General features: G+C 38.4%; 1 protein-coding gene across 17 annotated transcripts in view; it reads left to right on the top strand.

Annotated features, from left to right (window-relative positions):
- TRIP12 (thyroid hormone receptor interactor 12) overlaps window positions 1-14,956 on the top strand; it is a 144,879-nt gene that overhangs the window by 37,771 nt on the left and 92,152 nt on the right. For all 17 annotated transcript variants that reach the window (XM_081243325.1, XM_081243324.1, XM_081243316.1 and 14 more), the window contains exon 2: window positions 1,374-1,520. In XM_081243325.1, coding sequence (XP_081099451.1) covers window positions 1,423-1,520 — 98 coding nt within the window. In that variant the 5' untranslated portion in view covers window positions 1,374-1,422. The remainder of the gene's footprint in view (window positions 1-1,373; window positions 1,521-14,956) is intronic.

Below are 14,956 nucleotides of genomic sequence, written 5' to 3'. Positions count from 1 at the left end.
GTTTTTCCCCAAGCATATCTTGGAGAGATCTTTCTTTCTTTCCATCAGTACATGTAAACTGAACCTTCCTCTTTCTCTTTTAATTTTTACATAGTATTTCCTCTTTTTTCTTTCTAAAATTGAGAGTAATTATATTAGTAATTTGAACTTTCTGACTGAAGTTTATTTGGTATATTAATTGGTGATGTGGGCATGTGTGACAGAAAGAAACAGTCCTTTTCTACTGAATTGGGTCAACATGTAACTCAGAAGAAAACCCAGTTTCCTGTTACATTGCATGGAATCTCTTAAAATCCAGTAATAGATTTAGTTATGGTTAATTTACATTCTTTTTGGCACAAGTTTCTGTAATGTCATATGATCGTTCCTTCTGTTCCCTCCCCAATCTATAGAAGTAATTAAAGAACTCTACCTGGAATTTGACTGGAGGCTTAAGAAAAATTGTGTCAGATTTGATTTATAAAAATTGTAATTCTTTCTTTCTGTGATAGTAATATTGGCCTGTTTTGTCAGTTAAACTCATTTCCTTTGAGTGTCAGCATTTTTTCCTGTATAACAATTTCTTATAGAAAGATTAAAAGTTCAAATTAATTAATAACTGTGTTTTGAACTAAATTGTTAAGCTTATGAACTGTATTCACAATTTCTTGTTGCTAACATCTCCATGAGGTAGATAATATACTGATTTTACAGAAGAGGTAAACAAAATCTAGAAGTCAAGTTTCTTGTCCAGAGTCACAGCCAGCGCAGCTGATGTTGAAATCCAGGAGATCTAGGACCATTTCTCAATTTACTGTACTTGAGCTGCTTTTTCCTTGTTTCTCCATTAAGATATTATAGTTTTACCATTTCCTTTGTATTCATTATTTCATTTGTTCACAGCAGTGCTGTGAAGTAAGCATGGTATATGTTGCTTTTATTCTGTGCCTGAGGAATCTGAGGCTAGAGGTTATGGTTTGTACAAAGGCAGACTCCTTTAGTTACCCGTTCTATCACAGGACTTGAGCCAAGGTGTTGTGACTTTAGGTGCAATGCCCTTTACCATGTAGTACTAGATGTGGAAGCAGATTTCTACTTGTGCTCTGTTTTTTTTGAATTGGGGATTTCTTGGGCATCCCATGAGAAATCTAAGTTAATTCTATGTGCGGGATTCTGGACCTCATGTCTTGAATTTGATATATTCCTGACACTTTATAACACATTAATCAGCCAGACTTCACAGTTTAATAAGACACTGCAGCATTGGTGAAGGCTGTACAATCAAATTGTTTACATAACATTTCCCCTTCATCTTTGGTGCCCCTCATTTGTTTTTGGTGTTGTACTATGTATAGTTGACATTTTATTTTTTCTCCTTTTTTCCCCCCTTTTAGTGAATGGTAGTGTCTAGAAAGGGTATGTCCCTTCAAGAGAGAGGTGCCAATGTCCAACCGGCCTAATAACAATCCAGGGGGGTCACTGCGACGTTCACAGAGGAACACTGCCGGGGCCCAACCACAAGACGACTCGACAGGAGGAAGGTATGTATTTAGTGGTAATTAAATGGTAATTAAAATGGTAATTTCAACCATTTGTGATCCCTTCCTTTATGTATATTGTGACTTGATTTATTTACCTTATTGAAAGGAAGCTTCTTTGTTTTAAGATCTTGAGTTTTGATAGCTAGCTTTTTGTGTTGTTTCCCGTCTTACTTTTGGACAACACATGCACACTGACAGGCTGGCAGGGCCGTCTGGCTTGTGTTAGTGCATCGATCCTCAGCATGTGGTGTTGAGCTGATCTCTTTAGTTGGAGTCGTTGTATAGGAGGTACTGTGAAGAATCGATACATTCTCTTGAATGCAAGATTTCGTGTCTGATTTAGCTAAGAACTGTCATTTTATGTATAAAATACCCAGAATTACTTGAGCCTAATTTTCAGTCCATGGACTAATCATGGTTAGATTATAATAGATGATGGCTAAACTCTAAGATTATCTGATGCAACATTTTGAGATATTACCATGTATATTGTCTTCTAAATTATTTAAAAAATGGTAAATGTCAAATGTAAAGAAGATACTGAAATACATCTTGTTCATGTCAGGTGATTTAATTGGTTAAACATTTGGACTTTGGACTAGGACAGCTTTGTGTGCAATTTCTGCCTCTGCCTTTAAATAGCTATGTGTCCTTTGTTATATCATTCAGGAAACCTCAATTTTTTAGTCCACACGGTGGGGGTATCTGTTTCATAGGGTTGCTAGTTAACTTCAGTATTGTTAACATGTTAAACTCTGAGAGCAGTGCTTAGTACAGAGTTCTGTTCTAAATTTTTTTGCTTTTGTACATTTAGGTTGTTCTTTGGGAGCAGCCACACTTAACTTTATTTATGCTGTTGATTAGAGAAATCATTCCCTCATTATAAAAATGTTACATATTTTACAGAATTTGGAAAATACAGAAAAGTATGAAGAAAAACATCACAGTTTCACAGTCCACTTGTAGTCACTGTTAACATTGGCCTATTCCTCCTTAGTTGCTCTTTTTTTCTGAGGCATGTATGTGTGTATACATGTGCACGCATGTGCACCTAAGTTACTCACACCTTTCAAACAATTACAGTTTTGTACATATTAATCCTCAGGTTATATTTAGACCCTTGCATATGATCGACAGACATTTTGCACTGTCACACAGTATATTACTTCTAAATCCAGTGACGTTTCAGCACCATTATCTTTTCTACACATTAGTGATAATGTTGTAAAATTATTTAAATGTTTTATTATATTATGTATTTAAAAATATGAGTGGAAAACAGATGGACATGGTTAATACTAGTTATTAAAATGCATTGGCTTAAAAGTTGTAATCAGGATGGAACTCAATCACATTTGTAGAATGGCAGATGTTTCCCTGAAGTTCATGTGCTTTAAGACAATTGATGATATGCTCAATTGTGAAGGAAAATAATAAAATTTCAAAGCGTGTTTCGAATGGAGAAACACGCCAAAGAATATAAAGCAAGGTATAATTAGGGTTTTTATAGCTTTAATCTCTCCTCCTTTTCGGTCATGTGGCCCCATTTCAGCTCTCATGATTCCAACTTTTACATGTCTTTAAAAAACATTTCCCCATAAAAGTAGTACAGAAAAGAGGGCCTATTCACTTTTTAAAAACCTAGTATCATATGTGTTGTTTCCTGTGTCTTTAAAAATTGTCTAAAAACGGGACTTTTAAAATCTTCATGTTCAATTGTGTGTGGTTAATACCATAATTTGTAATAACTTTGAATATATAGATTTTCCCTATTTTTATGTGGATAAGTATAATTATGATCAGGGCATAGAAATTTAGAACTTTACCTAAAAAGTCTTATCAGTTTGGCTAAGAATGCAAATTAGAAGATATTTGCACATCTGAATTTCATTTTGCCATTTTAAACAGCTTGATACTTTTGTTTGTGGTAACAGTCTCAGAGCTGGAAGGGACCTTTTCATCAAACCCCAGACTGATTTTTGAAGCCCCAGGAGAGTGTGCTATGCTAACAATTATCTAACCTCTGAGAAACCTCCCCAGTCATTTTGGGGAGTGAGTGGATTGGGGTTAATTGGGAGAGAGCAATTACAACTGTATTTTTATTCTTTTAATCTAACTTCTGTTGCTTAGCTTTCCTATAAGTAAAGCGCTGTTACTGTGGCTTTTGTTTCCAAAAAATAGTGGCTTTGGTCTTGTGAATGTATTCATAGTGATACAGTGATTCAAACAGTGCTAATAAATAACAGCACCTACTACAACAGCACTGGTGGAGTATTTTTAGTTAAGCCATTTTTTTATACATATTCTTTCAATTTGAGACTCACAGAAACTCTGTGTGCTAAGTATGTAGCCCCTGTTTTCTAAATGTGGTAGCTTGCTCAGCTTTACATGCCTGGTATGTAGAGTCAGGACCTGATTCCCGACCTCTTCACTTGCAAGTCAGTGATTCCTTTCATTGTGCCAAACTGTTTTTACTGCACAAACCACTTGATCCAAATGATGAAGAAGGACTTAGAGGAGGGTATGAAGTACTTACAATTGAAGAGTATTAACTCATTAGTTTAGAATTTAAGGAGCAGTTTTTCCCTCCCAGAATTTTTTAATTCATTCATTTTTGATTCACTCTGTTTCCTCCCAAACTTGCATTAAGTTGTCTTCTATGTGTAGCTTCCTTCCTGTGACCACTCCTGCCCTTTTCCTAAATCAAGCTCACTTACTTTTTTTTTCTTTTTTTTTGCGGTACGCGGACCTCTCACTGTTGTGGCCTCTCCCGTTGTGGAGCACAGGCTCCCGACGTGCAGGCTCAGCGGCCATGGCTCACGGGCCCAGCCGCTCCACGGCATGTGGGATCCTCCCAGACCGGGGCACGAACCCGTGTCCCCGGCATCTGCAGGCGGACTCTCAACCACTGCACCACCAGGGAAGCCCTTTTTTTTTTTTTTTTTTTTTTTTTTTTTAAAGAAAAGTTTTAGTTCACCCTTAAGATAAAAGAAAGTTGGATATTTGGGATATATTTATTTTCTCCTTATTATTCCCTCTGTTCTTTTTCACCCATCCTTCATCTCTGTCCGTAATTGAGCTAGATTATCTTCCTCCTCTTCTATTGTTTTTCTCTTTTCCTTTCTTCCATAATTTTTTGGGCTATCGTTGCTCTGTTCCTCTTTTTTGATCTCTTTTTCTTCTTTAGGAAATCACTCACCTCCATTGCTTGTCTGTGGGCTTGCTCTCAGGGATACTACCTAGTCTTTCCCACTTCTAGCACAGGTATTTGTAGGCTCTCCCTCCCTCTTGGCCATGCAGTAGCATTTTCATTATATCATGTAGTTTTTCTTGTTTTTCTCAAATGTCAGCGGTGGGATTGAATTCAATTTTATAGCAACTTTTGTTGAGATTGCTGTAGTGAAGGTTTCTTCTACATTGTTTTTGTTATAAAAACACAGCATATTGAGAAAAGAAAATTGGGATGCTTCAGGAAAATAAAAGAATTAAGATAAATTCAATCCATCCATGAAAGATAATGATGGTTAGTATTTCTACTCCATGATTTTCCATGATATGAAAGCCCATGATATAAATTAGGGCCTCTAGTCCCATTCTCCCCCTCCACCCCAGTTTTTTTCTGTAAAATATGTTGCTGCTGTGCCTGTCACATTTGAATATTATTCTGATTTTATCAAGTCAAATTCCTGAAATGGGTTCATAGGACCTAAGGATATGAATATTTTGAAGACTTAACAGAATGCTGAATTGTGTTTCAGAAAGATTGAACCACTTTATCTTTTTTCCTTTTTTGATTAAACCTATTTATACTTCTACTAATACTTTGTGAGAATGCCTATTTCGCCAAATCCTAGTCAGTACAGCACAACATTTTTTTTTTTGCGGTACATGGGCCTCTCACTGTTGTGGCCTCTCCCGTTGCAGAGCACAGGCTCCGGACGCGCAGGCTCAGCGGCCATGGCTCACGGGCCCAGCCGCTCTGCAGGATGTGGGATCTTCCCGGACTGGAGCATGAACCCTTGTCCCCTGCATGGGCAGGCGGACTCTCAACCACTGCGCCGTCAGGGAAGCCCCAGCACACCATTTTTAATCAGAGTTTGTGGAAAAAAGTGTTCCTTTGGTTAAAGTTACCATTTCTTTGGTTACTTTAGAGTGAAGATCTTCCCCACATATTGGCCATTTTTATTTATTTTATGAGTTGTCTATTAGTGTCCTTTGTTTTAATTTTGGAGATGCTTGCTCTTTTATTAGAACCCTTTATGGGAAGGGTATCAACCTACTGACACGGGCAAGTATTTTTTGCTAGTTTTATTACTTGTTCTGGTTTGTTTTAATTTATAGTAGATTTTAAATTTAGATAGTCAAGTCTGTCAGCTCTTCGTTTCTTTTCTTCCTTTGCCTTCTCCATACCCAGAATAAAATTTTCTCCTCAGTTCTGTTATGGTTCCATTTTTACATTTTATTGTAATCTGTCAGTGTTTTTTTAATGGTGTCAGGAAATGCTTGAATCCAATCCACCCCCCCTTCTCACCCCCAGTACAAAATTTGTCTGCAAAGTTTTGATAATTATTTATTACTGAGTAATAAAATTTTATGAGATCTAAAAGTTATAGCTTTCTGTCACCATTGTCAAAGCAGGGATTTTTTAAGCCAGCATTAATTATACAGGAAGAAATAGATTTGTGTTTTGCTTAAAAAACCATTTCCAAGGGATGGGATACAGAAAAACACAGAAGGAAAATAAATATCATCCAGAGATTGTCTGTGTTAATATTTTGATTTTTATCTGTCTTTATTTATCTGTTATTTTTTGGGAGGGGGGAGGATCTGAGTTCCCTGACCAGTGATTGAACCTGTGCCCCCTGCAGGGAAGTCGCTGTCTGTCTTTAAAATACAATTTTTCATGTAGCTGATTACACTGTAAATACTTTTGGATCCTACTTTTTTCACTCAGTATCCTAACAAACATTTTCTCTTACATTATGATTTTTTTGGTAATTGTTTACAGATGGTCACATGATTTGCTGAATCAGTACGCAACATTTTCCACTATTAATTTTCATTTTTTGGATAGTTAGATGGTTGCAGTGGGAAAAGTTTTCGCTTACGCTTAAATGTTTGCAATTTTGGCATCTCTTAAGAGATATGTTCCCAGAAGTGAAATTGCTTGGTCAAAGCGAGTTTTTTATGGTCAACTTATTTCACATAAATTTTTTTCTCCAATTTACTTATCACCGTCAGGAAAAAGAGTGCTTTTTCTCATCATTCTATTTGTGTTATCTCCATTTTGCATTTTCCTGCTAATTTGATCTGGAAAAATTTCATTAATTTCATTTTATTGGTGTTTCTATAGTAATGAGATGTTAAACATTAGAAAAATAGGTTTAAGGAGTGAGATCTGAGTGAGACTACTTCTTTTTTTTTTTTTTTTTGCGGTAGGCGGGCCTCTCACTGTTGTGGCCTCTCCCCTTGCGGAGCACAGGCTCCGGACGCACAGGCTCAGCGGCCATGGCTCACGGGCCTAGCCGCTCTGCGGCATGTGGGATCTTCCCAGACCGGGGCACGAACCCGTGTCCCCTGCATCAGCAGGCGGACTCTCAACCACTGCGCCACCAGGGAAGCCCGAGACTACTTCTTGATGTAAATGTACTAATAAGTTTTCATGTTATTAATCTTCCTTTGAACCACGATACAGGAGAACTGAACTTCTAATTTGTTCAGCTGAGATTAGCCCCTCTTCTTGTGTAATGATTTCCCTCAGTTCTTCACCCACGTATTTTGAGTGGTAGTTAATTTTTTCCGCCGTGATCTTACTCTGCTCCTGGCTCCCCATTGCCTTTTGCCAAAGCTGGGAGAATCTGCAGTCTTCCTTTATTCTGAGCTCAGTGATGGGACTGAGGTGGTCCTATGATCCATGCCGGAAAAAACTGAAAGCTTTTCCCTTTCTGGTAGCACAGGGAAGATGTGAATCTGAAGTTGCCAACTGCATGTCTCCTGCCTTATGGAAGATGATGGACAGTCAGAGAAAAGCAAATATATTAGAAATCATGTGTGATTAAAATTCTGACTAGTTTCAGTTCCTTAGTTCTTCAGAGCTGTGCTGACTCTTTTCTCTAGACTTGCTTATCTAACTCTTTGGATTCTGGAGGTACGTGTGCCTTATTTTAATAAAGCCTCTGTTTTTGGCTTTAGAGCTAAAGAGTCCTGCCTTGATGTACTTGCAGTACAAACTTAGTACAAGATTTTATTCATGGGGCTTCCCTGGTGGCGCAGTGGTTGAGAGTCTGCCTGCCGATGCAGGGGACATGGGTTCGTGCCCCGGTCTGGGAGGATCCCACATGCCGCGGAGCGGCTGGGCCCGTGAGCCATGGCCGCTGAGCCTGCGCGTCCGGAGCTTGTGCTCTGCAACGGGAGGGGCCACAACAGTGAGAGGCCCGCGTACCGCAAAAAAAAAAAAAAAAAAAAAAAAAAAAGGTTGTATTCATCCATTTGTAGAACACCATGCTAGTAAGCACCATGCTAGATGGTAATTATAAAAATTAGAGTAGAATAGCCTTTGTCACAAGCAGTTTCCAATTCAGTAGGGGAAATGGGCATGTAAGTGGTTATTAAAGTCAAGTGAGAAACATGTCTAGTGATGACCTCATTGATGGGGCTTTGAAGGCTGAAGAAGCAGTTGTAAAACGGTACATGTCAGCCATATTTGTCTCTACTTGAGATGTGGAGTCATTAGTTACTTCCAGAGTGGATTTGATTTCTCATTTTTCTGTGTCTCCTGTTACCTTGCTCTCAAGTAGTAGGTATTCAGCAAATACTAGTGTTGAAATCAGGAGATTTACTTCCTTGGCATTTTTAGGCACAGATATGTGACTTCCTTTTATTGAAATGGTCATGAAAAGGTCATTGACTGGAGTGAAGGCCAGTTGAAATAGGGCCTGGTTTAAATGGGCTATGCAACAAGGTGCCTGGATTGTGCTACAGTAACAAACAGCTCCTAAATATTAGTATAACAATCTAACCACTAGGAAACGTGTCCATCCTGCGTTACCTGCAGGCTCCGCTCCATGTCTGCACATTCAGGTATTCAGGTATCACTGCTGTGGTGGCAAGAGAATATGCTGACTTGCTCTCTGGCTGTCCAAGGCTTCCCTCAGAAGTGATCCATTTCCACTCATGTTCCTTGACCAGAACAACTTACATGGCTGCACATAACTTCCAGGTGGTTTGGCAGGTATCATCCTACTGTGTGTCTGGAAAGAAGAGAAATGGAATATTTGCAAACAGCAGCTGGTAGCTATCGCAGGCTCTTTAACACCATTTTAAAATTTTTATTCTTGCTCCCATGTCTGCAACAAACCGTTTATTTCCCTAAATTCTACTTAGGGCAGCATGGCCATGCAGTTGTGTGTTGTTCTCTTCATTCTCCTACTTAATTAACCAGTATGGGTGCCTTTTAATTTTGATCTTTAAAATTTATTTATTTATTTATTTTTGGCTGCGTTGGGTCTTTGTTGCTGCGTTTGGTTTTTCTCTAGTTGTGGTGAGCGGGGGCTACTCTTCATTGCAGTGCGCGGGTTTCTCATTGCGGTGGCTTCTTGTTGTGGAGCACGGGCTCTAGGTGCGTGGGCTTCGGTAGTTGTGGCTCATGAGCTCAGTGGTTGTGGCTCACGGGCTCTAGAGCACAGGCTCAGTAGTTGTGGCACATGGGCTTAGTTGCTCTGCGGCATGTGGGATCTTCCCGGACCAGGGCCCGAACTCGTGTCCCCTGCATTGGCAGGCGGATTCTTAACCACTGCACCACCAGGGAAGCCCTGCCTTTTTAAATATTCCTTTTTTGGTGTTCCTTCCGTCTCTTTTTTAATCCTGACCTTTGCCCAGTCAGATGGAAGCACAAGCTTCCTCATCTTTGGGAGGAGAATGAATGTTAAGGGGAGACAGTGTGATGTGACAATGACTTCATTGTTTCTTAGGACTAAATTGAAACCACTTTAAAAAACAATTTATACTGGAGTTGGCTCAGTAACTTGTCACTTGCTCATTTCAGTAATGGTGAATCTTACTGCATAATTAGGTACTTTGAGTTTCACCCAAAGAACCACGTGTGCACATGCTTTTCCACTTTTTGGGCTGCTTTGGTAATGCTCAGAAGGCTGGTCTGTCCCATCAGGCCTTGTGCTGGGAGGCAAGATTGACAGTGTTACGTTCAACAGTGGCATGGTTGTCTTGGTCTAAAGAGGAACAGAGGCTACTTTTTTCTAGGTAGAAGTTATGTGCATTGGATTCTTAATAGTATCCATGTTAAATTATTTCTTGGACCAACAAAGTAATATTTTATATATTGTGTAATTTTCTCTGCATTATATATTTCTTTCTTTAATCATCAAATGTGAAATATTGTCCATAAGTCACTTCATAAACATATTGGAAACCTATAAGGCATCAGCTGCCATAGATTATTCCATATCTTACCTGACGATTTGCTCTGATTCTCCTGTCCCTCAGTATTGAAGGAATCTGATGTTCCACACCACTTTTTACAAATGCCTTCTCAGTCTCAGAATGCTTTCCTGGAGTATCAGTGTGACTAAAAAAATAAATATATGCAAATGCTTCTTCAGTAATTGAACAGCAAGTTTTAATATCATATATGGAAGGCTTTTACGTTTGAAGCAGGAGGGAAAGAAAACATGTGATTTTCTTCTATTTTTCTCATATAGCATCTCCAAAGCCTTAAGCCGTTTATTTTGACATATACAATCAGGAACAGAAATACCAGCATGGGTAGGAAAAATTTAATAACTAGATGCTGGCCTTTTACTTTCACCACTAAGCCCCTAGATGTAACTGTGGGGTTTCAAATTTAGGGATTTGGAATACCTGGGCTCAGTCTCACCTTTCCTGCCCAAGGGCTGGGTGATTTTGGGCAAGCCTCCATTCTTACATCTTTAAAATGGAAATATACCTGCCTCTGGTGTCATTTGAGGATTAAGCTAGATAATGTCTTTAAAGAATCAGTATAAAGCTTATCACATAATCACACCTTTAAAATTATTCTGTGTTTTGGGGTTTTTTTGGATTTTTTTTTTAACTTTTTACTCTTTTTTTTGGCTGCGTTGGATCTTTGTTGCTGCACACGGGCTTTCTCTAGTTGTGGCGATCAGGGGCTACTCTGTTTCAATGTGCGGGCTTCTCATTGCAGTGGCTTCTCTTGTTGTGGAGCGTGGGCTCTAGGCACGTGGGCTTCAGTGGTTGCAGCACATGGGCTCAGTAGTTGTGGCATGCAGGCCCTAGAGCGTGCGGGCTTCAGTAGTTGCGGTGCATGGGCTCAGTAGTTGTGGCGCGTGGGCTCAGTTGCAGCACATGGGCTCAGTAGTTGCGGCACGTGGGCTCCAGGGCTCGCGGGCTTCAGTAGTTGTGGCACACAGGCTTAGTTGCTTCACAGCCTGTGGGATCTTCCCGGATCAGGGGTTGAACCTGTGTCCCCTGCATTTGCAGGCGGATTCTTAACCACTGCGCCACCAGGGAAGTCCTCTGTGGTCATCTTAATACATTTTTATCCAGGTATTTGTAAAAGCCAGTGTAGTTCATGAGATAGTATGTATCACTAATCTATCACTAATCACTAATTTAGTTTTATTATCTCAGTGTTTATACCCCTCACCCAACTAATTTATTTGTGAAAGGTGGGGGCAAAAGTAAACTGAGCTGTGAGATTCCCTTTGTGGGGGTGGGCATCTTTTCCCATGGTTTTTGTTTGTTTAAATATGAATTTTATTTATTAAAAAAATACAGCAGGTTCTTATTATCTATTTTATACATATTAGTGTATATATATGGTTTTGATTTTCAGTCCCTCTGCCTTTTTTTCTTTGCACAGTAACTTAAAGTTATTGTAGTTTACTCACCCATTCTCAGTATACCCAGATTGTTGAACATATAAAATTTTGGCCTTTGCATGTTTCCAACCCTGCTGTCAGTCCCTTACTCCAAGCTACGATTAAGAACAAAATCCTTCCAAAAGGCATTTAAGCCCTAGCCTGTCCTTCCAACCTTGTTTCCTAATGTGTCTCTGTGCTTAGGGAAATTCATATCATTTGCCAGGTGCCAGGTGGGTTTTAAAATTTGCTGCCTCTCTGCCCTTTTCTATGCTGCTTTTAAGCGGAACGCTCTTTTTCCTCAGCTTTTCATTCTTCAGGGTGTGGTTTAAATGCCATGTGGTCTATAAAACCTGTATTTTCCCGCTAAGAGTAATTTCTCCCTTTGTTGTGAACTTTATAGCACTTGGTAGATCTCTTTGTTTTATGAATTCTAACCTCTTTGAGGACGGGACACAGTGTAGTGTGTTGTCAGTATTTATGTGCCCTTTCGTGACTTGCATCTACTTGAGTTGGGAAACCAAGTATGTGCAAGTGTGTATTGAGTAGCTTGGTACAGTAGTTCTCAACTCTATTCGATCCAGTGCTCCCACTCTATAATGTGTATCATATAATGTAAACATCTTTATTTTGATGCTCCTTTAGTATCTTGAATTAAGAAGTATATAAAAAGCCTCCCTCCACAGTTTAGAAACATGAATATACTGTACAAGCATTTTACAAAGGTGAAAATAAACAAGTAAAAGGAAAACAGTTGATAACAAAATAACATTATTTCAGTAGGTAAATGCGGGTACTTGACAGAAGATGACACTATATTCAGATGCTTGCATCTGTATTTGAATTTATTGAATGTGACAACTGCAGCAACAGACTTAAATGCTGTCAGCAGCATTTTCATTACAAACTTTTCCAAAATGATGCATGACTCTTGGTCAAGCTGCAAAAAACAGATACAATCTTTTGTGGATTCCCATGCATCCCTGCAGAATTTAAGTATATAGAGAACCATGCAAAACAGCTCTAAACTGAGCAATTATAAACCTGTTTTTCCCCTATGTCATGGCCATGTTTTAAGTTTTTTATAAGGTCTTCATCTACTAACAAGGCTATTTGAAATATATGGGAGATGAGACAGTTTTTCACTGTGTCTCATGCATGACATCTTGTACCTCTAGTCCTGACCTGCTAAAAATGCCAACAGCACTACTGTTCCCCACCATACTGTTTCAAAATACTCCCCAGAGGAGGAACCACTGCTGTTTTTTTTTGTTTTGAAACCACTGCTTTTTAAGATAAATCAGGAGTTCTAAATTACAGAATTATTTGGGCTAGCATTTCTCCATAACTGAACATAGGAACATTGGTCAGACTACTCAGCTTCTGTCTTGTGACTGAAATAGAAACTAGTACATTTTACAGAGAACATTAGTGAGTTTTTTGTTTAAAGTGGTTTAAGTGAACTTTCCACTTTGATTACTGAAAATCAGGGGCTTATTTATAATATGCATTTTATAGCATTATAAACAAAGCATTTAATTTTTGGAACACAAAACTATAATGTTATAATTCTGTTTATAAAGTATAAGAGCATAAAAATGTCTGCTCGTCTATATACACATGCACAAACAAATTCGGAGATATAATTAAGTACCAAATCATTTATATTTGGTAATATATACATATATTTGAGTTGTATGTCTGGCATAGATATTAATTTCAAAGAAAATCCGGACACTGTAATACAAGGAATTAACTAGCTCCTTGTAACTAGCCACCTTCCTCATTTTGTCTAAGATTAGAATAAGAATACTTTTTGCTACAAGGTTTTGGCCTCTTTTAGATGTCCTCTGGCCTAGAGATGGTTTCTAGTCTTTAAGACTACCAAGTCTAATCTTTAAGACTACCAAATTAAGTATCTAGAAGGGACAGTCACTACAATTTGCCTAAAAGTCAGCAAGAGGCGTTTGAGACTTGCTTTCAAGTTAATGTTGAAAGCCCATAACCCAGAGTTGATTATAGTATGCTCTGTTGCACCCTGGGTTTCTTTAACGTGAGTTGGCGCGCAGGTACTTGGTAAATAGGAAAATGATGTCAATATGATGTGGAAGTAATGTCAGGTCATAGGCAGTTTTCCCTATAGTGTTAATATATGAACTGTTAATCTATGAAGTCTTACGAAAGACCTGGAAATAGTGCAGAAATGGGTTAAAGAAATCATTTAGTGCAAGAAATAGCTAGTTCAGTGGCTTCCAGAACCACCACACTTTGCACTGGTAACACTCCCAGGAAGCTCAAAACCATTTACTTCTGTATTTATAAAGAAAGAAAATGACAAAAAGGGAAGTCTCCCCCAGAATTGTATTTTTAATTTTGTCGAAGCTGGTCCTGAAAGAAAATGTCTTGAAAAATTTACACTTAAAGGAGAAAGTACAAAAATAAGACTCTAATGAGTAGACCAACTGGGATTATTGGTGCAAATGTTAGTGAAGGTTTAATCTTTTATTAAAATTGATGACGTTTTTGTTAGGACTCTCACTGCTTATTTTCACCATTAGTCCGGTTATTTTTAGTGGGTGATTTTGCAGAGCATGAGATTTTTTTTTTTTCCAGCAATATCCATAGGTTGATGTAGAAGTTCCTGAATATACTTGTGCCCCCGCTCCATCCACCCACCCAACTATCTTGGGCTGTAATTCACTAAATGGGCTCATTCTGGTGCTCCTTAAGAGTTTGTCGTGAATTTTATTGTCTTGTTCTTGCAAATTTGATTTACAGTGGATATAACTTTGACGGGTCTTAAAGAGATTTTGTTTTTTAATAAAAATTAATGTTAAACAATAAGGTTTGACAAATGAGGGAGTTGGTAAAATGAGCTAAAAGGCATCAAGACTCGTTTAGTGCTGAATGCTGTTATACTCTAATTGGCTGTTCTAATTGGGCATTATTATTTTATGGAGATTTCCTTACAGTATCTGAGCATTAATAATTTATAAATGGGCATGATAAAATAGAGTCCCACTTTGGGAGGGCCCATAGTTACTTATGGTAACCATCTGGTTGCTTACTCCTCTTGTGGTGAGTCGGGTTGGAAAACCCATGGGTCAAATCCAGCCTACTGCCTGCTTTTGTAAATAAAAATTTGGTTGGAACATAGCCGTGCCCATTTGTTTATGTGTTGTTTATACCTGCTTTTGTGACACATAGTACCGCCCACAAAGCTGGAAGTATTTTACTACCCTCTACAGAAAATGTATCAATATTAAGATCATGCTAAACAATAGTCAGAAGGACATAAATGGTCAGTGTTTCATAATATTTAAAAAAATTTTTTGACAAGGCCTCAGAATATCACACTTAAAAATAATTTTAGGAAAGGTAGAATCAGGTAAGTATGGGATTTAAGCCAGTTTTGTGAGCCTCACCTTCTCAGATGATTGGATACTGTTTTCTTTCTGTTCTTTTTCCTCCCCTCCCCTCCCCCTTTCATACATATTGAGACTTTACCTGCTAAATTCTTTAGTTCCTTGAAAGTGTTAGTAAGGACATGAAAAATGCAGG

Source organism: Mesoplodon bidens (assembly GCF_964165515.1).
Source record: "Mesoplodon bidens genome assembly, chromosome: 8".
Taxonomy (NCBI): Eukaryota; Metazoa; Chordata; class Mammalia; order Artiodactyla; family Ziphiidae; genus Mesoplodon; species Mesoplodon bidens.
The sequence above is the reverse complement of the archived record's forward strand: the minus strand, read 5'-3'. Positions and strand labels throughout refer to the sequence as shown.